The following is a 26,172-nucleotide window of genomic DNA, read 5'->3' as shown; positions in this document are numbered from 1 at the left end:
ACGAGCGAGCTCTCGCCGGCACATGAAACAAGAGCTACATCCAGCTGCTTTCCTCTGAAACAGTCCGTCTGTGTCGATCCTCCAGGAGCACTGGCCTCTTAAACTTCTTTATTTGCACTTCTGTCAACCTTTTAAGTTAAAGCACACCAGCGATGTATCATAAAACACACAGAAGAATATAGTGCAAAGAGTGCATGAGCTGTTTTTTACTGTTTTACTGACATGCATGTTTGAAAGGAGAAATACAACGAACTACATCATTTCCATGTTTTACAGCCTTATAAAGCAGAACACAGCACATATAGAAGAACTTATAGCTTTCTCTCACTGCTCAGACCACATTCATCATCACTTCTGCTGGACAAACACTGACAAGATTCATTCACAAATAAAGCATATCTAAACATATCGGTTATACAGCTATAATAGACCTACATAAAACAGAATTAGGACATGAAGCTAAGCAAAAAACAACAAAAGCCCTGTTACGTTTCAGCTGGTAACTTCAAGAAACGTCTTTAAAAACTTTATTTATAAGCATTATTCACAGACAATTCTCCCGATTAAAAAGAGACCAAATTTGCCATATTCCGTCGATCAGATCGAGAGATGTGTCACACATTATACTGGACACAGCAGAATAAACTAGTTTCACTTTGCGCTTTTAATCTACATCAGATTTCTACATCATCTAAAAGCTGAATAAATAATCTCTCCATTGATGTATGGTTTGTTATGATAGGACAATATTTGTCTGAGATACAACTATTAGAAAATCTGGAATCTGAGGGAGCAAAAAAATCTAAATATTGAGAAAATCTCCTTTAAAGTTGTTTAAATGAAGTTCTTAGCAATGCATATTACTAATCAAAAATGAAGATATATTTACAGTAGGAAATTTACTAAATATCTTCATGGAACATGATCTTTACTTACAGGTCCCATGGCATGAAAATGTCACTTTCTGAGGTTTTGTAACATTAATATGAGTTCCCCTAGCCTGACTATGGTCCCCCAGTGGCTAGACATGGCGATAGGTGTAAACCGAGCCCTGGGTATCCTGTCTCCTTTGAGAAAATGAAAGCTCAGATGGCCCGATCTGGAATCTTCCCTTCCTAGACCTATTTCTCCAATTTAATTTTGGACAATCATTCTAGACCTAAGATTTAGTTTTCTGTCATTAATTCTGTTGTTAACCCCCCGGTAAATACTGTGTCAGTTGCCTCTGTTGCTCTATGTGAAAGCTTCTCGAGGTTTTTTAAGGACAAAGTAAGTAAACCCGGACTGGTAAATTATAATTCCTCTACCGATCTGTCTGTTTTCCCTCCGTTGTCTGCATCTTGGAATGTTTTTGAACCAGTTTCTCTTCACTCACTTAAAGACACTATTGCTAAACTAAAACCATCCTCTTCTCCATATGATGTTATTCATCCTAGATTTCTAAAACAAATTGTTGATTCAGTTGGACCGGGCCTAGTGTCCTTTTTTAATAAGTGTCTTTTAACAGGTGTGGTTCCTGCTTATTTGAAAGTGGCTACTGTCACAGCTCACCTCAAGAAGCCTTCACTCGACCTGTCTGTTTTAAAACATTATCGCCCTATCTCTGTTCTACCATTTGTTTCAAAGGTTTTGGAAAAGATTGTGTTTTTCCAGCTTCAATCTTTTCTTGCTCTAAACAGTTTGTTTGAACACTTTCAATCTGGTTTTAAGGTTGCTCACAGTACCGAATCAGCCCTCTTGAGAGTGTTAAATGACATCATCTTAGCCACTGACACAGGGGACTCTGTGGTCCTTGTTCTCTTAGATTTATCAGCTGCTTTTGACACTATCAACCATTCCATATTAATTAATAGACTTTAATAGATTTTTAGGAAACACGGGATCAGGGGCGTAGCCATCATTTCAGAAGTGAGGGGGACAGAAATGTAATATATATACATATATATATATATATATATATATATATATATATATAAATGTGTATGTGTGTATATAATATATATATACATATACAGGTGCTGGTCATAAAATTAGAATATCATGAAAAAGTTGATTTATTTCAGTAATACCATTCAAAAAGTGAAACTTGTATATTAGATTCATTCATTACACAAAGACTGATATATTTCAAATGTTTATTTCCTTTAAATTTGATGATTATAACTGACAACTAATGAAAGTCCCAAATTCAGTATCTCAGAAAATTAGAATATCAATTAAGACCAATGCAAAAAAAATGATTTTTAGAAATGTTGGCCAACTGAAAAGTATGAGCATGTACAGCACTCAATATTTAGCTGGGGCTCCTTTGGCCTGGATTACTGCAGCAATGCGGCGTGGCATGGAGTCGATCAGTCTGTGGCACTGCTCAGGTGTTATGAGAGCCCATGTTGCTCTGATAGTGGCCTTCAGCTCTTCTGAATTGTTGGGTCTGGCGTATTGCATCTTCCTCTTCACAATACCCCATAGGTTTTCTATGGGGTTAAGGTCAGGCGAGTTTGCTGGCCAATCAAGAACAGGGATACCATGGTCCTTAAACCAGGTACTGGTAGCTTTGGCAGTGTGTGCAGGTGCCAAGTCCTGTTGGAAAATGAAATCTGCATCTCCATAAAGTTGGTCAGCAGCAGGAAGCATGTAGTGCTCTAAAACTTCCTGGTAGACGGCTGCGTTGACCTTGGACCTCAGAAAACACAATGGACCAACACCAGCAGATGACATGGCACCCCAAACCATCAATGACTGTGGAAACTTTACACTGGACCTCAAGCAACGTGGATTATGTGCCTCTCCTCTCTTCCTCCAGACTCTGGGACCTTGATTTCCAAAGGAAATGCAAAATTTACTTTCATCAGAGAACATAACTTTGGACCACTCAGCAGCAGTCCAGTCAAGACGCTTCTGACGCTGTCTCTTGTTCAAGAGTGGCTTGACACAAGGAATGCGACAGCTGAAACCCATGTCTTGCATACGTCTGTGCTGGTGGTTCTTGAAGCACTGACTCCAGCTGCAGTCCACTCTTTGTGAATCTCCCCCACATTTTTGAATGGGTTTTGTTTCACAATCCTCTCCAGGGTGCGGTTATCCTTATTGCTTGTACACTTTTTTCTACCACATCTTGTCCTTCCCTTCGCCTCTCTATTAATGTGCTTGGACACAGCTCTGTGAACAGCCAGCCTCTTTAGCAATGACCTTTTGTGTCTTGCCCTCCTTGTGCAAGGTGTCAATGGTCGTCTTTTGGACAACTGTCAAGTCAGCAGTCTTCCCCGTGATTGTGTAGCCTACAGAACTAGACTGAGAGACCATTTAAAGGCTTTTGCAGGTGTTTTGAGTTAATTAGCTGATTAGAGTGTGGCACCAGGGGTCTTCAATATTGAACATTTTCACAATATCCTGATTTTCTGAGATACTGAATTTGGGACTTTCATTTGTTTTCAGTTATAATCAACAAAATTAAAGGAAATAAACATTTGAAATATATCAGTCTGTGTGTAATGAATGAATCTAATATACAAGTTTCACTTTTTGAATGGTATTACTGAAACAAATCAACTTTTTCATGATATTCTAATTTTATGACCAGCACCTGTATATATATATATATATATAGATATATATATATAAATGTATTTTTATAGGTCTCTTCTGCTCACCAGGCCTGCATTTATTTAATCCAAAATACAGTTTTACTATGTACAACTGCTTTCTATTTGAATATATTGGAAAATGTAATTTATTTCTGTGATCACAGCTGAATTTTCAGCATCATTACTCTAGGCTTCAGAGTCACATGATCCTTCAGAAATCATTCTAATATGATGTGCTGCTCAAGAAACCTTTTTTAATTATTATTATTATTTAAAACAGTTGAGTGATTTTTTTCAGGATTTTTTAATGAATAGAAAGATCCAAAGATCAGCATTTGTTTGAAATAAAAAGCTTTTGTAACATTATACACTATACCATTCAAAAGAGTGGAGTCAGTATTATTATTATTTTATTTTATTTATTTTGGAAAATAAATTATAGAAATTAATAGTTTTATTTAGCAAGGGTGGTTTAAATTGATCAAACGTGATGATAAAGACATTTATAATGTTACAAAAGATTTCTATTTGAGATAAATGTTGTTCTTCTGAACTGTCTATTCATCAAAGAATCCTGGAAAAAACTCAGCTTCTACTCAGCTGTCTTCAACATCATCATAATAAATGTTTTTTTTTTTGTAGCAGCAAATCAGAATATTAGAATGATTTCTGAAAGATTGTGTGACTGGAGTAATTTACATTTTAAAATATATTCAAATAGAAAACAGTTGTTTTAAATAGTGAAAATATTTCAAAATTGTACTTTTTTTGCTGTAGGCCTACTTTGGATCAAATAAATCCAGGCTTTCTGAGCAGAAGAGACTTCTTTAAAAAACATTAAAAATCTTAATATTCAAAAACTTTTGACTGAGCAACTTAAATTTTTTTTCTTATTTCTAGCTTTTATCTGTCTTAGAAATCAGATACACTGCTGGACAATAACCAATAATAATGATTTGTTTATATACTACAAACACTTTTTTGTCAAATGAGGCAGAATAGTTTCTATACTGTAATGAATGCTATGTCAATTAGCACTGCATTGTTCATATACTTTCTTTATTACCTGGAGATGACTTGAAAAACACAAATAAACCATATATCGTCGCAATCGCAAATCCAAACTCGTTGGCTGTGTCCAAATTCCGGGTCTGCATCCTCCTTAGGATCCTTCCTACCCGGTTGAAGGAGGAGGGATCCTCCGAAGTCCGCAAAACCCGGAAGTCGGTGTTTGTGAATTTGGACAGCCTACCCTTCTTTCAGTTCCCTCCCTTACCCGTTGCTCATATCCTGTCGCCTAGCAACCGTGACAGCGCCAAGCAAGAAGCGGGAAAATGGACAAACAAAGAGTTATTCTCCACATTTTAATTCTTTTGGAAGAAATAAAGCAATTAAATAAATTAAATACTTTCTTTGCTCTTTGTCGGAGAGTTTTTTATATCAGACTACAAGACAGTCACATCCAGGTAAGCCATTATAGCCTATTTTTATTTGTTTTTAAGTATTCTACTAATTTCTCCTACAAATTCATTGAGCCGAAGCATAAACTTTAGCTTGTTTTGTCAGAGAAACTCCTCTCCCACTCCGCTACCGCTCGCTTCGTCCGCCATTACGCTCTGCCGAAAAGAATTATGGGATAGGTAGGACGGGAAAGGATCCACCACACCCATCCTTCCAATTCGGGGAAAAGGAGGACGTATTTGTGGGCCGCATTTGAAGGATCCTACGAATTTGGACAGCCTTCGTCGCGGCGCTGTGACGTAACATCCTTCAAATGAGTACTCCGAAGGATGCAGACCCTGAATTTGGACACAGCCAAGTTGTTTTTTTCTGTTTTCGTCCATTTCATATATTAGGAATTTCATGGTGCTTTCTGCGCGAGAGCGCCCTCCGGCTTCGAGTATGAATGAACACACACTGCATGTAATGAGCGTTTAGCGCTCCGTGATGTTCATCTCGCCTTATTCTGGGTCCGAATAAAACATCAGGTTATGCAACAGACTATCCTGTCTCTTTGAATTTAAATCTCTATTTATTCACACGGGCTCTTGAAAACCTTTATGCCAACACACTTGCCCGAAAAAGTGCGGGGGACGAATTTACGTGATATTAAAAGTGAGGGGGACACATCTCCCGCGTCCCCCGCGTAATCTACGCCCCTGCACGGGATGTCATTTCACTTCTATGCTGATGACACCCAAATCTATCTACCTTTTAAGAAAAACAATCCTATGGCCATGAATGCTCTGTTGTCTTGTTTAGATGAAGTTAAATCTTGGTTATTTAAAAATTTCTTATCTCTAAATGAAGAAAAAACTGAGGTGATAGTTTTCGGTCCATCAGATAATATGAAGGACTCTGATTTTGACCTAGGACCTTAATCTGCTTTTAGGTCCTCACAGGTACGGAACCTGGGTGTTTTATTGGATGACACGCTAAAATTTGATAAACAAATTTCCACCGTGATTGGATCTAGTTTTTATCAGCTCCGTACACTTGCAAAAATCAAAAATTTTCTCACCGACAAAGACTCTGGAGATGGCCGTTCATGCTTTTATTACGTCGCGTCTAGATTATTGTAATTCTTTATATTGTGGCATCTCTAAATCACAAATTGCCCGTCTTCAATTGGTCCAGAACGCTGCTGCTAAGTTTCTTTTAAAAAAGAAAAAAAGGGATCATGTCACTCCGCTCCTGAAGGCCCTTCACTGGTTGCCTATCCAATTTAGAATACACTTGAAAATTGTATTATTTGTTTTTAAATCGTTACATCATCAAGCACCCATTTACCTATCTGAATTGCTCCACCAGTATACCCTTTGAGAAGTTTGAGATCCGGCGACCAGAACCTCCTCTTAATTCCACACTCTAGACTCAAGCGTACAGGTGACCGTGCCTTTTCAGTAATTGGGCCTCGTCTTTGGAATGACTTGCCAGGTGAGATTAGAACGGCTCCTAGTCTGACGGTTTTTAAATCACTCTTAAAAACCTATTTGTTTTCAATGGCCTATTAGGTTGTATTTTATCGATTCCATTTCTTATTTATGTGTCTTGTTTCCTTTTAATTTTTCTTGTGGATGCTTCCAAGTGTAAAGCATCTTCTGGCTGTTTTAAATGTGCTATATAAATAAAGTAAACTTGAAACTTGAAACTTTATGTCGTCATACGGGGAAAGGTTACCTCCCCTTTCTCTGCTTTGACCACCCATGAGAAAATGAGCTCCGCCCGTGCGAGGAGAGCGAGAGACATCATGGCTTGCAAACGAGCCAAGCACTGTTTTGCGTCTGAGTATTAAACTGCAAACAGACAAATTATGTTCATATTTAAAAGTCCAAACAGTCAGTAAGCGACAAGTGCTTGTAAACGCTGTTTTGTAAATGATTTATTGATGAGTCTGCTGCTTTAAGGCAAACTGAAAGCGTTGCTTCTCTGCCGCTCGCTGCTCAGAACAGACTCGCGGGCAGTACTGGAGACATCTTACAACTCAATGATAAGGTTTTTTTTTTTTAAGTCGCTAGGTTTGTTAGTATGTACCCGTTATGGGAAAAAAAGCCGCCTAAAGGGTCTGAAAGTTAGTAAATATTGTGCTAAAGTGGCGCTCGTGTGTGTGTTTACGCGCATGCGCAAAGTGGGGCTGTCATTAATGCTAGTGTTAAATGTAAATTAAACTGTAATTATGAGATGTATAGGTGTTTCACAGGCTTACACAAAATATAGTATACTGTGATTTTAAACCTGTAGTGCAGGCTATTGAAACTTTTTTTAAGCAAGGATGGAGTAGTTTTGAATGAACGAGTTTTTTATTAGTTTGATTCGTTTTGGGAATACAAATCTACTAATTACAATGTTGTTTCTTCTTTTTTTCCATAATAGTCTTATAGTTCTGTCAATAATTCATTCATAAATCAAATATTATTTTTCTTTCTCACTCTCTGTGCTATAGACCTGCGTGACAGAGTATAAAAGTTATAGGCCTACTAAAATATGCGGACATCATTTTTTATACCGTATAAAAATAAAAAGAAGAAAAACAATCCTGTCAGTCGGGGATCCGTTAGCCAATAGACCCGTTATCCCGGATTATACCGGGTTTTTTACAGTCAATCCTATGTCCTACAAATAAATACACACACGGTCGGGGACAAGGTAACAAAGCTGACCATTTCTGTTTTTTTGTATGTTATTCATATGCAAGTTAAATCCCTGGAGATAGATCTAATGGCTAAAGACATACCATCCATTCCGTTACGAGAGCTCTCTCTCTCTCTCTCTCTCTCTCGCTCTCTCTCTCTCTCGCTCTCTCTCTCTCTCTCTCTCGCTCTCTCTCTCTCTCTCACACACACTCATCTCTCTCGCTCTCTCTCTCTCTCTCTCTCTCTCTCTCTCTCTCTCTCGCTCTCTCTCTCTCTCTCACACACACTCATCTCTCTCGCTCTCTCTCTCTCTCGCTCTCTCTCTCTCTCTCTCTCTCTCTCTCTCGCTCTCTCTCTCTCTCTCTCTCTCTCTCTCTCTCTCTCTCTCTCTCTCTCTCTCTCTCTCTCTTTATGAAGGCTTTGTTTAGTGTTTTGTGTTGTATCATCAGACGATGTGTGAAAAGCAACTAATAAAACATTTATGTTACCAGACTGAGGCGTTATTAGCGAGGTAAGGTCTTGTTATAAATGTAATGGTTTTTAAAAAATTATTATTAGCCTATTGAAAATGTATGTAATAGCTATATAAACAAAATGGATCTGCATTAATTTAATATCCCCTATGAAATTGAAATAAACATGACGGATACAATCAAAAAGACATTTAAGCTAATATATCTTTATAATTAGCTATTTACAGTGCAACATCTGCATAATGAGTTCATTTGCAAAAACAGATAACTATGTTTGTAACAATTCTCAGAAATCATGTTTCTTCATTGTGCATTACAATTAATCTCAATCAAACTGCAGTTGGGTTAATTTGACTAAAAAAACAGCTAATTAACAACAAAACACAATAAAAAAAATTACATAATTAAAAACGTGATTTTTGAAAAACGGAAAAAAGGTTGAGGTATCTGTTTTTGCAAATAAACTCTGCATATCATGTTACAGTGCTTATTGTATCATTCTAATAATGGATACAGCACTGATGTGGGCATCCTGGCCAGAACATATGAAATAAAAACAAAACAAAAACAAACGTTGAAGTCGCCAGTAAAGACAAAAACATCGTGGATGAATTTAGACATTAAAGTTTTTACATTGTAATGTAATGTAGATCAAAAACCCTTAATTGCTACATGTACTGTTAGAATTCACTTAGACTAAGTCGCTTTGGATAAAAGCATCTGCAAAATGATTAAATGTAAATAAAAATATTAATTTATTCGTGACCTATACAGCGCATGCGCGTAAAACATCCACTACGTATTGGATCTGACCCAGTACGTCATCATGCTACAGGCTGCAGCGAGGACCTCGGCTGTGTCCAAATTCAGGGTCTGCATCCTCCTTAGGATCCTTCCTACCCGGTTGAAGGAGGAGGGATCCTCCGACGTCCGCAAAACCCGGAAGTCGGTGTTTGTGAATTTGGACAGCCTACCCTTCTTTCAGTTCCCTCCCTTACCCGTTGCTCATATCCTGTCGCCTAGCAACCGTGACAGCGCCAAGCAAGAAGCGGGAAAATGGACAAACAAAGAGTTATTCTCCACATTTTAATTCTTTTGGAAGAAATAAAGCAATTAAATAAATTAAATACTTTCTTTGCTCTTTGTCGGAGAGTTTTTTATATCAGACTACAAGACAGTCACATCCAGGTAAGCCATTATAGCCTATTTTTATTTGTTTTTAAGTATTCTACTAATTTCTCCTACAAATTCATTGAGCCGAAGCATAAACTTTAGCTTGTTTTGTCAGAGAAACTCCTCTCCCACTCCGCTACCGCTCGCTTCGTCCGCCATTACGCTCTGCCGAAAAGAATTATGGGATAGGTAGGACGGGAAAGGATCCACCACACCCATCCTTCCAATTCGGGGAAAAGGAGGACGTATTTGTGGGCCGCATTTGAAGGATCCTACGAATTTGGACAGCCTTCGTCGCGGCGCTGTGACGTAACATCCTTCAAATGAGTACTCCGAAGGATGCAGACCCTGAATTTGGACACAGCCCTCCTGTGACCGCAAGCTGCAGGCCACACCCAGCCTCCACCTTGCCCCGCCTCTCTCCTCCTCATTAGCATTTAAAGCTACAGACACAGAAATGGCTCGTCCTAAGGAAAGCTCGTTGTGGGACTGGCTCCTAGTGGCTGAGATTCTGAACGAGACTTCAGATACAGTACTAGAGACCACTTAGGCCTATATAAAAGCATCCAAAAAACAGCATGTCATGGGACCTTTAATATCCTAATGATTTTTGTCATAAAAGAGAAATGTATAATTTTGATCCATACAATGTATTGTTGGCTATTGCTACAAATATACCTGTGTTACTCATGACTGCTTTTGTGCTCCAGGGTCACATATTACAATATTTATTTGTAAATGTACACAGAAAGATGGATGAAAGAACCAGGACCCGACCAATTAATACTATCCCTTACGAAAATAACCATGGTTTTACTACAAATAAAACCAAAAAAAGCCAATGTCACTGTAGTTAAGCCATGGTAACCATAAATTAACATGATTTTGCTACAGTAACCATAACCATGGTATTTGTAGTAAAACTGTGGTTATACAGATGGTATTCAGTATGCCAAAAATAACATGGTTACTACACTTTTACTATAATAAAACCATGGTTAATTTTATTGCACTTATCTGTTCTATTCGTTCTGGTCTAATTAGTTTATTTTTGAAAAGAACAGTCCTGTGTTACTGTTTCTCTCTGATTGCTTCTAATGTTCTCCTCTTTTGTAAGTCGCTTTCGATAAAAGCATCTAAATGATTTAATGTAAATGTTAAATGAAACAACTTGCATAATAATCATAATTAAATCTGAAATGAATTCACTGAGAAACGAGGTTTATCATAATAATAGAGCCCCTGGAAACACCTGCTAAACGATTACAATGTGTTAATAATACAAAACCCAAATGAATGAAAGCCAAAAGAACACAGTCTTCTCTTAACTGATATTATCAGAAGCTACTAAACATAACAGTTATGAGCATTTTCCCTCTCTTTATTATTATTATTATTAATGCTTCAATAACATATACATAACAAAAGTGCCAGAAAAATATAAAAAATAAATATGAACTACATGTATATATAAAACCAACTATATATAGAGAGAGAGAGAGATCGCTATAATTTAAATGTACCCAATAAATACAGTTTTTTCCACTTGTTTTGTTTGTACTCTCCTTAATGTTGCATATATAATTATCTAATTCCTTAAAAAGCGCAGAAAAAAGAGGTTTCTGATTGCTGATGAATATGAGATTTAACGAGTATAATCAAGAGATTGATAATGTACGCCTCATTTTCCAACTTCTTGTTTCTAGTAAAAGAAAGTTGCTCAACACTTAGTCTTTTATAAATGTAGAAATAAGCTCTTTATATACTGACAGTGCCAGAAGCTCATATTTCTGCTGTTTGTTTCGGATTATAGACGCGTCACGTGATCTCTGTAATCCGATTGCCATCGGAGGGGCGGGGCCTGGCGTTGACTGACAGCCTCCCCGACCTATAACACTGCGACCCCACAGTGTACGACCAATCAGAGCGGGGCTGTCTGCAGCCAGGGGCGGGGCGCAGCCCTGTGATTGGCTGAAGTGCGCAGCCGTTCCGTCCGTTCATGGAATCCGAATCGAGCGAATGGCGTTAGTCTGAATTCGGTTATTCTGGATTCCTCGCGACTCTAACGGAACATCGACGGGATCCCGACAGAGATGTCCAGCAGACGCAGGAGCACGCACTTCTGGAGCGAGGAGGAGACGGATTTCCTGCTGCAGACTCTGAAGGAGATGAACATCGGTCGCTACAGAGACGGGAGGAAGCACCGGAACAGCCTGATCTTCCGGAAGGTGTGCTCGAGGCACCGGGAGGCCGGCTTCACGCGCTCCTGCGACCAGGTCAAGCACCGCTGGAAGACGCTCAAGTCCATCTACTACAAAACCAAGAAGCAGAGCAGCAGCTCCAGCTTCAGACACTTCGACACGATGGAGGAGATCTTCGGACACATCACGACCCCCAGCAGCGAGCAGAAGCACCTCAGCAGGGATGAAGAGGAGGAGGAGGAGGAGGGTGAGTGCAGCAGTCCACATCAAAACCTGTATTCAAAGCTGTCCTTAAACCTAAAACCAAGCGTTCTTGTCTTAACTTGAACTCTTTTGATCCGCTTCAGATGTTGACTGATGGTTACATGTAACGGAATAAATATGTTACACTTACTGAGAAAAAGAAGTTATTTTAAAATGTTATCGATTACACATTTACATATCTTCACACACAATATGAGTTTTATAAAAACAATTATTTAAATATGTTTCATGAGTTTAGGACACATGATTCTATAACTGTTTTATTTCCTATCTGGGGTTTATGTATATGCCCCCCCCCCCCCCCCCCAAGCATTGCTAGATGCCAGTGTTTTCTGTCATAGATAAATAATTAGATATGCAACGATTTGATCTCCAAAACAGGATCATATAGATTTAAAATCACAAGATTGGTTTAATAGCTATTTAACCTCAGAACGATCTCAAAGTTAAAAATAAATGGCTAAAGTCTGATTTAATAGTGGCCGTGCTTTAAAATTATTTTTTTTTTATAAACTTATTTCAAGTGAAGAAGAATGTACACGTTTAAAACAGTTGAAAACATTTGTTAGCAATTTAGAAAAGTAATTAAATGTAATCAGATATGTTACTTTAATAAAGTAATTGAAATAGTTACACTACTTATTCCATTTTAGACAGGATAACTTTGCTAAGTACCCTTCCCAACACTGGATATTGCGATCAGATACCACCTTCCCAACACTGGATATTGCGATCAGATACCACATCATACTGCCACATAGCTGTTTTATAGTTCATGTTTAAGAAAAAAATACATGCAAATATTAAAAGCCGTTAGAGAAACAACTTTTTATCTATTTATTTACTTATTTATAGGCATACAAGTCGTACAATAAAGAAATAATAAATAAACATACATATACAACCAATCTAAATTGTTTGTGATCTTAAGTTCATTTTTAAAATAGACAAATGTAGAACATAAAGTAATGCAGTGCAGTAGTATCAGTCAAGTGCAGCACAGACACATCTTCTCAGGAGAAGCAGTGTGTGGTTAAACGCCTGATGCATTTCTAATCTCCTCATGTGTTTGTCTGATGCAGATAATGGAGTGGATGATGTGGAAGGTGGAATTCAGGAAATCCAGTCAGTGAAGACTGAGAGCGAGCCGCTGATCCTCACACCAGCATCACACGAGAGCTCCACCACGTCCACAGAGACCTCCGGCTCCACCCAGCCCTTCACCTCCGGCTCCACCCAGCCCTTCACCTGCAGCTCCACCCAGCCCTTCACCTCCGGCTCCACCCAGCCCTTCACCTCCGGCTCCACCCAGCCCTTCACCTCCGGCTCCACCCAGCCCTTCACCTCCGGCTCCACCCAGCCCTTCACCTGCAGCTCCACCCAGCCAGGTCTGACAGACGCTCCACATCAGCCTCAGTTCAGCCCAGATCACGATGAGTGTGTTTCCTCATCAGGTTTGGAGAAATGTCTCATCAATGGATGCTCTGCAGTGAATGGGTGCCGTCAGAATGAGAGTCCAAACAGCTGATAAAAACATCACAATAATCCACACCACTCCAGTCCATCAGTTAACATCTGGAGAAGACCAAAGCTGAAACACATCCAGCAACAAATACGAGTCTATAATCCATAATAACATCCCCTGTTGTCTCTCACATCAAAATCCAGCCACATATGTGTTGAGAGCTGTTTGTCTTGTAAACTCTGCTTGATCTGTGCAGATTTCTCTCCTGATTCAGACCAGAACACTTTGCCACTGGAGGAAGAGTTATTATGGATTATAGACTCGTATTTTTTGGTTAAAGCTGCAGTCCGTAACTTTTTTTGTTTAAAGATTATCCTAAATCAATATTTGAGCAAGTACATAACCAGCCAGTGTTCAAAACGATCTCCTTACTTTAGCCCGATTCACAACGGTTAGCTTATAGCGCTGCGGAGGCTGACGTCATGCAGTCTAAACGCCAACATTTTGTCAGGCAAGCAGGAGAGCGGCCGTAGCATTGGTATCGACAGCTGTAGAACAATCATTTAAAACCAGACTATTTAGAGCTTACAAACCTTACACCATTGGTGGACAGCTGCTGTGTGCCAGGATGCCAGAACATGCAGGGGAAAGCTAGGGTTGCTACCCGGCCCGTATTAGCCGGGACGTCCCGTATATTGGGCTTAACTGTGCGTGACCTCCCTTGGCCAGTTTCTCGCCCCCTCACGCAGTATTCGTTCCGTAAATCAGAAAGTCCTGAACATAACTGTTCGAGGAAGGCTGCAGAATCATCTGCTTCATAATAAGCGGCGCTAGCGCTAATAATGCCAATCCCGTCCGTGTTTTGAAGTAAATTTCTATTTTGACAAATACAAACAACTTGATTATTTTTCATGAGTCCAACATCCAGCCGCGCAAGAAAACATGCAATCTATCCGAGATGTGATCAATAAGGGAAACCGTCTTTCACTACAAAATACAGGAAACATTTTACATTAAGTAAGCTTCTTAACCTTGTAGCCTATCTTATTCGTAAAACACACAAAATGACCAATAAAAAAGTGTCTAGCACCAAAAGCAGCCCATATTAAATCTATAGGTTCTCTTTAATTGAAAATATGCATTTTCTTATATACACACACGGGATTGTCCCATAAAGCAAAGGGAAAGCAAATTGGAGCATGGCACTGCGTCATCACGTCACGTCTGTAAACATGCAGAAGTGTTCCCGGCTAGTAGGCCATCTCATGTGAGGATCCTGCAGGTGGAGGATCGTTTATAGCCTTTTCTCACAGCAGCTGGAATAATTAAATCTATCATTTTGATGGCGGATTGTAATCCAGAGAGGATTGTGTGTTTGTGAAACACATCTGACTGAAATTAGATTATATAGACGCGTAGTCACGCAATGCTGATGTTGTTTATATTAACAATTTGAGAACAATGTATAATAATAATAATAATAATAATTTGCACAGTTTGATGTGATATGAGCTAAGCAATCATTGGATTTGATCACCTTTGGTAGCGTGATTTATTGTAATGGTTTGTCCTCAGTTGGTCAGAACAAACGTGGCAGACTTGTCACTTACTCGTTCAGATGACAATATCTGGTGACAATTCTCATGTGGGTCATATACCCTATTCCAAGACGTAGGCTAGAATCTGGCTGAAAAACTACATTTGAATTTTGTACATAAATATGATCAATATTAGAATTATATTCAAATATAAAAGGCATAATTTCTGTTCGGGGGAAAGGCTTTTGGCTTCTCTCCTGAGGCCACGAGAGCGCATCGAGCTAAATACAGCTAATGACCATTTATTCAAAGCAATAAAATAACATGACTAACTTTGAAAAAGGTGCATAATGTTTAGAAACCATATATCATTAATTAAATTGCTTAAACAATTAGAAAGAAAACAGCATCATGTATGCATGTATAGTTTAATACAAAGTACCGAAAACCAATCACAAAGAGTACTTTTTCTATTTAAAAACATGAGATGCAGTGGGATGGGGAAAAACCGCCATAAAGTCTCGAGACATGCTTTTTAAAAGTTGAACTTGCATTAATTGTACATGCTTTCTACACATGCAGCTCTCTTGAGCGAGACGCGAGTGCAACGCTGATAGATGTCCTTCTAGAAAATGTGATAAATATGCGTTCTGTGTGAACGGCTTGGTTTCAGGATTGATGTAAACATCTTCTCCGCATTGATGTTCTCTTTTTCTGCAATATTTTGAATGAACAACGCAGCAGCGCTGCATCCTGTGGGTATAACTGGATAGGCTATAAAAAGCATTGAAATGCAACACCTACATCGTCATCACATCTTGTGTGCCACTGATAAAGCTGCCTGATGCACGCCTAACATTCAAATGCAACGATTTTGTATTCAAATAATGACTTTTAATTTTAAATTAGACGAATATTCAAAATTGAAATTTTTTTTGACAGCCCCAGTGTTTCTGCTACATTCATTCGCAGCTTCTCAGTAACATCATAGTGACGCCGCTCGCATCATTCACAGTCAGGTTATTAGCAGAGAACACAGAGCAGGACTTGGGTTTCAGCACGGGTTTGCGGCTAGCCAAGCACCTATTGAACTTCTTCCTATTAGGATTCTTCTTCTTATTATTCTTCCGCCATTTCTTCTATGGCAGCCCATAGAACCGCTTGCTGGAAAGTTGTGTACTTTGGCACATTCATAGATGATAGTGTCAATACTAATCACAGCAAGTTTGGAGTCTCTATCTCAAACTCTCTAGTGCCACCACTTGTACAAAATTTCAGTCATATTTATGCTAATAACACTTGCCAATATCTTAGAAACCGTTACTCCGATCGACACTAAACCACCGTAGGATATTCGGAAACATAGTGTCCCAGGCTAATGCCCAACTGCCAACATTTTTATAGTAAGTGGCACAAAATCTGCAAGTCAGCAGTCAGGCATTTTTCATCTACTTACACACAAATGTCTATAATTCCAAAACAACATGAGATATTTTCACCAAATTTGACACGCACCTGTACGGGCACACTCTAAGGACACATAAACATTTTGGTGGGATTGTGCCTCTTGGTGGCGCTATAATTAAACAAAACATGAAATTGCCATTGACTATAATAGAGTATTATGATATAAAATGCCATATTTTACGAATGCATTGGTGTACTACTACGAAACTTTGTATGTACCATGGAGACCATGACCTGAAAGTACTCAAAATGTCACATTGTGGCCAAAAATTACAATGAAATGTCAAATAAATGCTAATCTCTTTCTGTGAATGTTGCCTATTGTAATGAGACTGGTATTAACAGATTCCTTGGGTCATGCTGAGAACAGCGATACCAATGTTGCCGTAGTCAGCCAAACCTCCTCTCTGCCCTTTTGATTTATGTTGAAAACCTACGTTTTCGAACTCCTCCTCAACCGTTTGTCCGATTTTCACCAAAATTGAGTCAGATCATCTTCAGACTGTACTGGCAAAAAGTGATGGATTTCGTGTCGATACACAAAACTCTGCAAAGATTTGACATAATGACAACAAACTTTGTGTGTGCCATCGTCACCTCACACAGAACACACTCATATGATTTGATTACAAAAGTGATAAGCCAATTAATCATATTAGTAGAGGTTGTGTTTATTGCCATTGACTATAATAGAGTATTATGATATGAAATGCTATATTTTACGAATGCATTGGTGTACTACTACGAAACTTTGTCTGTACACCAAAATGCTTTGCTTGCAGCACCACCTGTTACTCAAAACTGATCAGACATTTAATCATATTTCTAGAGGTTGTATGATTTTTCAATTGACATTAGGGCTGCCACTAACGACTATTTTTATTTTGATTAATCTATCGACTAATTGTTCGATTAATCTATTAATTTAAGCGATTCATTAATTTCCTGCAAAAAAATCAACAATTTTACTTAAAAATATTTTATTAAACCAAATGAAATCCACATTTCTATGAAATCCTTTTTTAAATCAAAAGTGAAGTGCAGCACAGAGTACAAGAAGCACGTGTCCATCTCATAATCACTGAAATCAGTTCAGTATTATAGTGTGAGAATGACATCATATCCACCTGCTCTAGTCTAATAATACAGTTATAATCAAAACACACTGCTTAAAAGAGTATTTTTAGCAGAAATGTTATTTAGGTGAAAAATGTAAATGTGCAGTATTTCTGAAAAAAATCATTTTTTTAATATAAAATCAATTAATTGGAGATGCTTTTTATTATTAAAATTTAATGGAACAATTAAAATGGAATCCAGAAAATAATGGAAAACAGAATTTGGTAAAGATACAACTCAATTAATTAGACAGGCTTTTTGATTAATAAAATAAAAAAAAACTGAATTTGGAAATAAAACGGATTTCATAGGGCCCTATAATTATAATATTTTTTTTTTGTGTAGTAATAAAAATGGATTTAAGTGAACAATAGCTTTTAAAATGACTTAAAGTACATATATGATAGCAATGATGCAATAATAATTAGTTCAAATAAAGTATCAAAAGCAAGAAATCATATGGTTTTATTGAACAAAACTGTTAAAATACATAATGTATTATAAACAATAGAGCTAATGTAGATTACGCATCACAACAAAGACCTGCAGCGGCCCCGACGCCTGATGATTATTATTACACATTACTGTTTAATATTGACCGAGCACCATTTAATTCAAACGTACTCTTAATCTTTAATATTTGTCCATCTCTTTAGGACAGAAATGCTACAGCTGCTGTAATTACATGAATATGTGGACATCAAACCGTGTAACTCAGAGCGAGGGTTTGAGCTTTTATTTTGAAATCTCGATGTATTCTCCTGTGTTTGAGTAGAGTTATAAATGATTTACCTCACACGTCTGATGAAATGGCGTGCGCTGTGTTCCCAGATGAATGTTATAATAAACCCAAACTCACAACAGCATGCAGAGATGAGTTTGAGACGCTCCTCATGTAAATGATCACAGTTTCTGTGCAGCTGCTGTGAGACGCACGAGCTTAACTACACGCATGGAAATAATTAAAGACCATATACTGTGTGAACTGCATCACATATAATTATTTCATTAAATCATAGCGTTTGTGAATTCACATTTATGCTTAATTATGATTTTAAATGGGTTTAATATATCATGCAGCCTTGGAAAATAGTCTAATAATGTGTTTTATGGATTCTCGTCCGTGAAATGCACCACTTCTGGTATTTTGCTGGTTAGTCGACGCGAGCAAAATGAAGTCGACGATTTTTAATAATCGACTAGTCGACTAAAATCGACTAATTAATTGACATCATCTTAAAATTGCTTTTAGCACTCATTGTTGTATTTGGTCTGATGCTCCGTGCTATGCTTAGCTCCTCATTTTGCCGCTGGAGTGCTTGGCCCCGTAATTGCTGCTTGCAGATACACTCACCTAAAGGATTATTAGGAACACCTGTTCAATTTCTCATTAATGCAATTATCTAATCAACCAATCACATGGCAGTTGCTTCAATGCATTTAGGGGTGTGGTCCTGGTCAAGACAATCTCCTGAACTCCAAACTGAATGTCAGAATGGGAAAGAAAGGTGATTTAAGCAATTTTGAGCGTGGCATGGTTGTTGGTGCCAGACGGGCCGGTCTGAGTATTTCACAATCTGCTCAGTTACTGGGATTTTCACGCACAACCATTTCTAGGGTTTACAAAGAATGGTGTGAAAAGGGAAAAACATCCAGTATGCGGCAGTCCTGTGGGCGAAAATGCCTTGTTGATGCTAGAGGTCAGAGGAGAATGGGCCGACTGATTCAAGCTGATAGAAGAGCAACTTTGACTGAAATAACCACTCGTTACAACCGAGGTATGCAGCAAAGCATTTGTGAAGCCACAACACGCACAACCTTGAGGCGGATGGGCTACAACAGCAGAAGACCCCACCGGGTACCACTCATCTCCACTACAAATAGGAAAAAGAGGCTACAATTTGCACGAGCTCACCAAAATTGGACGGTTGAAGACTGGAAAAATGTTGCCTGGTCTGATGAGTCTCGATTTCTGTTGAGACATTCAGATGGTAGAGTCAGAATTTGGCGTAAACAGAATGAGAACATGGATCCATCATGCCTTGTTACCACTGTGCAGGCTGGTGGTGGTGGTGTAATGGTGTGGGGGATGTTTTCTTGGCACACTTTAGGCCCCTTAGTGCCAATTGGGCATCGTTTAAATGCCACGGCCTACCTGAGCATTGTTTCTGACCATGTCCATCCCTTTATGACCACCATGTACCCATCCTCTGATGGCTACTTCCAGCAGGATAATGCACCATGTCACAAAGCTCGAATCATTTCAAATTGGTTTCTTGAACATGACAATGAGTTCACTGTACTAAAATGGCCCCCACAGTCACCAGATCTCAACCCAATAGAGTATCTTTGGGATGTGGTGGAACGGGAGCTTCGTGCCCTGGATGTGCATCCCACAAATATCCATCAACTGCAAGATGCTATCCTATCAATATGGGCCAACATTTCTAAAGAATGCTTTCAGCACCTTGTTGAATCAATGCCACGTAGAATTAAGGCAGTTCTGAAGGCGAAAGGGGGTCAAACACAGTATTAGTATGGTGTTCCTAATAATCCTTTAGGTGAGTGTATATTTAAACTCATTCCCGCAGGTTCCGTGCTTATAAGGCGATGACAGATGACACAATGTATCATTTGCACGTGCTTTTGAGTCTTGCTTATTTAAAGTGAAAGAACTCACTCGTGCGCTCTCTTATAGACCATTTTCTGTGAACCCACAGGTCGCAATAAACTGAGAGTGACCGCTTTTTTTTGCAAATGAGGTATTGATTTAATACAACAGTTCAATAAACAAGAAGTTAATATGAAGTGACTTACGTTGTCTGAATATAACACTACTGCCTGATTCTGTGCATTTCATCAAGGACAATAGTTCCAAATAAAGTAACCGCTGAGCCGCTGCGCATCTCTAAAAGCAAACACAGCGGTGTTTCATTCATGAATGAGCTGCGTATTTAAATGAATCTAGTGAGTCAGTGATTCATGAGTACCCATTCATTAAGAAAGTCACTTGCTTCATTCCTGACTGAATCAGCTGTTCGAACGAATCAATTGAATGAATGAATCAGTGACATACCGCCACCTGCGGCCGGTTTCAGTTTCATTTTTAAAGTATAATTTCAGTTATTTAAATCATTTAATATTTCTATATTCAACATTTTATATTTAAAACATTAATTTCAATGTGAATTTATGAATTTAATTGCACTCATGCCACCTCTTCATTCATTAACCGTACCTACAAGCCACTTTTGTGTTCTTCTGTGCCACCTCTGTAGTACAAATGAAGTTTTTTATTAATACTAATTTCATATGATTTCTAACTTTTGTCTTATTCTACTTCTTATATTGTTTAAATTAGAAATTCTAAAAAGCTTATCAATTTACATTTTTGAATTTGACATAGATGCCAAATGTAAAAAGAAAATTCCCCATAAATCACTCAAATATCACCTCGTATTAGGAAGGCTAATTTTTGATCAGAATTTGATTGATCAGAATGTGCTCTTAATTTTTTTTTAAATTAGGAGGACAAGCGCTCCTAAAAAGGAAAGTAAGCATAGAGCCCTGTTTAACAGTATATTAGATCCATGCATGAGGTCTTAAAGAGACAGCAGCCTAAATAAACCTGCTGCTGTCTGTCATTACTGTCTATTTATACAGTGAACACTATCCAGGGTTATTTTACAGTTCAATAGATTACACATTTAATATGTATCTTGTTGTTGTTTTTGTTTGTGCTATTGATTGTCATTCATTTGTTCGTTCATATTTTATTTACTTGTCATTTTTAGTTTTTCTTTAGTTTTTTGAGTGCACTGATTCTTGGATGGGGAGGGGGCGTGGCCATGGGAAATAGTCCTGCCACCACAGCTGGAAACACTGAGCCCTAGTTTCAAACAGAGATGGCGAAAAAGAGGCAAAACGTACGGACTGCAGCTTGAAAAACATCTTGATGGATTTGTTTCAGGTTTTGTCTTCTCCAGATGTTAACTGATGGACTGGAGTGGTGTGGATTATTGTGATGTTTTTATCAGCTGTTTGGACTCTCATTCTGACGGCACCCATTCACTGCAGAGCATCCATTGATGAGACATTTCTCAAGTTTACAAGTTGACAAGATTATTTTAAATTAGATCTCAATTGAATTAGAAAGAATAAGTGTCTGTGCCCCGATAAAGATACTAACATTTGTTTTCTGGGGATTCATTTTACATGCGCAAAAAGCATCAAACAGAACATGAGGATTCACGTGGTCATCATAAGCTATGACATCATACTTCTAATATAATAAAGCTAGGCTCTCTCTCTCTCTCTCTCTCTATATATATATATATATATATACACACACACACACACTCACCGGCCACTTTATTAGGTACACCTGTTCAATTGCTTGGTAACACAAATTACTAATCAGCCAATCACATGGCAGCAACTCAATGCATTTAGGCATCTAGACGTGGTGAAGACGACTTGCTGAAGTTCAAACCGAGCATCAGAATGGGGAAGAAAGGGGATTTAAGTGACTTTGAACGTGGAATGGTTGTTGGTGCCAGACGGGCTGGTCTGAGTATTTCAAAAACTGCTGATCTACTGGGATTTTCACGCACAACCATCTCTAGGGTTTACAGAGAATGGTCCGAAAAAGAGAAAATATCCAGTGAGCGGCAGTTGTGTGGACAAAAATGCCTTGTTGATGTCAGAGGTCAGAGGAGAATGGGCAGACTGGTTAGAGATGATAGAAAGGCAACAGTTACTCAAATAACCACTCGTTACAAGCAAGGTATGCAGAATACCATCTCTGAACACACAACACGTCGAACCCTGAAGCAGATGGGCTACAGCAGCAGAAGACCACACCGCTGTGTTCTCTCTCTCTGTTTGATGCCATGTTCTCTCTGTTTGCCGCCATGTTCTGTTTGTTTGTGTTCTCAGTGTTTGTTTGCCGCCGTGTTCTCAGTGTTTGTTTGCTGCTGCGTTCTGTTTGTTTGCCGCCGTGTTCTCGGTGTTTGTTTGCCGCCGCGTTCTCAGTGTTTGTTTGCTGCTGCGTTCTGTTTGTTTGCCGCCGTGTTCTCAGTGTTTGTTTGCTGCTGCGTTCTGTTTGTTTGCCGCCGCGTTCTCGGTGTTTGTTTGCCGCCGCGTTCTCGGTGTTTGTTTGCCGCCGCGTTCTCGGTGTTTGTTTGCCGCCGCGTTCTCGGTGTTTGTTTGCCGCCGCGTTCTCGGTGTTTGTTTGCCGCCGCGTTCTCGGTGTTTGTTTGCCGCCGCGTTCTCGGTGTTTGTTTGCCGCCGCGTTCTCGGTGTTTGTTTGCCGCCGCGTTCTCGGTGTTTGTTTGCCGCCGCGTTCTCGGTGTTTGTTTGCCGCCGCGTTCTCGGTGTTTGTTTGCCGCCGCGTTCTCAGTGTTTGTTTGCCGCCGCGTTCTCAGTGTTTGTTTGCCGCCGCGTTCTCAGTGTTTGTTTGCCACCGTGTTCTCTGTGTGTTCTCAGGCGTGCTGAAGCACAGACGCTCGTGCTGCACTGCGCTGCACACTCAGTATCAGGGCTTTCTGGAGAGACTGCAGCAGACCCAGAACGCCTGGCTGGAGAAGCAGCTGGAGCAGAGTCACATCCGAGAGGAGCGTCTGGTGGCCCGAGTGCTGGCCGAACACACCCGATCCATGGAGGCTTTGGTCAACCAGCTGTTCGCAGGCTTGAGGAGCCTCCTGCCTCCATCCTATCCCAATCCCCAGACGTCAGCCCTGCAGAGCAGCAATCCTGAATCCTGAATTACACACCAGACTCAAAGAGACCTCAATGCCTCACAGCAGTCTTCATCCTGAGGCTTTCTCAGAGTTCACATTCAGCAGCCCTAGACTGATTTGTTAAAGATAGTGACAACTAGGGGTTGGGTGTATCGATCCTAAAGGATCGATATATTGATGTGAGCATCAGAAGTATCGATACTCAAAAATATTTACCAGTGATTTTGTTTGACAAAGAAATTTAATGCATACCATATGCTTTGAATTGAATGAATAACCTATGTTAGCAAATAATTGTGTAGGATAGAACTATTTTCCTGCTCATCTGAACACAAGTAAATGTTGCAACTACCATACCATAAACTAGTATTGTCAAAAGTACTGACCACAATACCCTTTGGTACTGAAATTTTAAAAACGTCCATTTCCCGCTAAGATTTGAGCGCTGTTGAGCAGATTCTTAAACATTTTTACAATTTCAGTACCGAAAGGTATCGCGGTCAGTACTTTTGACAACACTACAGTAAATTTTAACTGCGTGTGCAATAGGTATGGGTGATATGGGCTTAAAAAGATATCACAATAAAGATAATTTTTTATCTTATCTTTTATTTTATTCTTTTATTTTATTTTATGTTTTGTACTTTTCTCCTTCTTAATATTTGTATTCTATATAATTGCACTGTCCTTGGAGCGGACCTGACCTACATTTCACTGCTGGTTATACCCTGTATAATTGTGTATGTGACAAATAAAAACTCTTGAATCTTGACCTTAGAGAGCGGGTTGGATTATAGCGTGGTAGAAGACAAGTTAGGTACGCAGGTGCTAAACCATTTAGGGCCTTATAGGCAAGTAATAATAATTTGTAAATGATACGGAACTTAATAGGTAGCCAGTGCAGAGACTGTACAATTGGGGTAATATGATCATATTTTCTTGATCTGGTAAGAACTCTAGGCGCTGCATTTTGGACTATCTGTAGCTTGTTTATTGAAGACGCAGGACAACCAGCTAGCAGTGCATTACAATAGTCCAGTCTAGAGGTCATGAATGCATGAACTAGCTTTTCTGCATCAGAAACAGGTAGCATGTTTCAAAGCTTAGCAATGTTCCTGAGATGGAAGAATGCTGTTTTTGTAACATGGGAAATATGATTTTCAAAGGACAAGTTGCTGTCTAATATAACACCCATATTTTTGACTTTGGAGGACGTAACAGTGCATCTGTCTAGTTGCAAATTATAATCCAAGAGATTCTGTGTACTGTTTTTTTGGTCCAATAAGTAATATCTCTGTCTTATCTGAATTTAGTAGGAGGAAATTATTGGTCATCCAATCTTTTACACTTTTTACACAATCTATTAGCTTAGATAGTTGAGAAGTTTCATCTGGTCTTGTTGAGATATATAATTGAGTATCATCAGCATAGCAATGAAAACTTATCCCGTGTTTTCTAATAATATTTCCAAGGGGCAACATGTGTATTGAAAATAGCAGAGGACCTAGGACAGATCCTTGTGGTACTCCATACTTTACTGGTGATAATTGAGATGACTCCCCATTTAAATGAACAAAGTGGTAGCGATCGGACAGGTAGGATCTAAACCATCTTAAAGCCTGAATTTTCATCAGTGTCAAAGGTCCGGAACAATTGGTTATTACAAAACGTGTTTTTAATAAACATACATAACATATAACAAATAAACACTCATTTAAAAAAAAAAGGTTCCCTTTGCATTCAAAATACTTTAATAACAAGTGCAAAAGTGGCAAAACAATTAATTTAAGTGTCAACAGTAGAAGTCGACCTATAATGTTTTTTCTCTGGCCAATGCCGATATTTAGAAATCAGGGCAGCCTATGGCCGATATATGATGCTGATTTTTTTGGGCCGATTTTCTCTTTTTTTCCCTTTATATCAAAAGAGAGTTTGCGTAAATGGTTATTGCAGGGCACAAGATAGTAATAGTAGTAGTAGTAGCCTAATTCATAGTAATAATACATGGCTCAAAACTTAAGCACCTTCTCAAAACAGTTCTGAAGCATGCTTTTTTGTTTATGTTTGCTGACAGACGCCAGTGTTTCCCGCAGACTAGCAGATGCAAGTTGATTCTCTGCCAGCAGGAGGCGCTGTTGAAGCGTGATATATAGCTGTTTCCCCGGTAACGACTGTAATCAAATAAGCGCTACTTTATCAGCCATTACAGGAAAGACCAAATGAAAATTGACATCAAAGCTTTTCTGAAGAAAACGGACGGTTCTTTTAAAAGATACATTCATATAAAAACACCCGTGCAGCATTTTATTTTTGAAACGCGCAGTGCTCAGTTTATTCAACGAAGTATAAGCCTTTTGGAAAATCTATTTGTAGCGGTCAGTTTTGATATTGTGACAAGCCGTCACAAATAAATGTATACACTGGGCACTGCTATAAGACAAATTGCCATAATATAAGTGATAACAAAACAAAAAAATTAAAATATTAGCGGTCTATGTCGCCCGATTATGTCAAACGTCATACGCTCACTGGATGTCATGATGACAACAAATGTCATGAAGGAAAAGTTTCAATATCTCGCCTGCAATTTCGGACCTTCTCCAAAAGACATAAAAAAATAAGAATAAATAAACAAATGATTTACAAGTTTAACGTGCGTTTATCAAAGTAGGAAATATAATTAGTGTTCTTGAAATATGAAATAGAAGCGGGTCCGGATTGAATTCCCTCCGGGTCCGGACCGGAGTCCGGACCGGAGTCCGGACTTTGAGAAGCACTGGAATAGAGGATTTGCAATGTAAGCGAGATTAGCGGCAGCCACGCTGCCGATGCTAACGGGCTATAAGCTAATAGCAGACTCGAGAATCAGAATAAAACTAGTGATAACAAGGCGCTCTGATTGGTTTTGTTCTAGAATGCTATAGTGGATATATTACACGTTATAGAAAAACCGTTTGAATAAGGCAGTCGAAGCCCCACTGTCGTCGTTAGAGCAGGTTCAGTGGCAAAAGGTT

General features: G+C 38.9%; 1 protein-coding gene across 1 annotated transcript; it reads left to right on the top strand.

The window, feature by feature from the left end:
• The first annotated feature begins 11,352 nt into the window (after window positions 1–11,352).
• Window positions 11,353–23,929, top strand: LOC306883017 (uncharacterized protein). The gene is made up of 3 exons (XM_079438064.1): window positions 11,353–11,811; window positions 12,911–13,282; window positions 22,905–23,929. The coding sequence occupies exons 1-3, from the start codon at window positions 11,457–11,459 to the stop codon at window positions 23,180–23,182; spliced, it is 1,005 nt and encodes a 334-aa protein (XP_079294190.1). The 5' UTR covers window positions 11,353–11,456; the 3' UTR covers window positions 23,183–23,929.
• Window positions 23,930–26,172: the final 2,243 nt, after the last annotated feature.

Source organism: Barbus barbus, assembly GCF_936440315.1.
Source record: "Barbus barbus genome assembly, chromosome: 17".
NCBI lineage: Eukaryota > Metazoa > Chordata > Actinopteri > Cypriniformes > Cyprinidae > Barbus > Barbus barbus.
The sequence above is the reverse complement of the archived record's forward strand: the minus strand, read 5'-3'. Positions and strand labels throughout refer to the sequence as shown.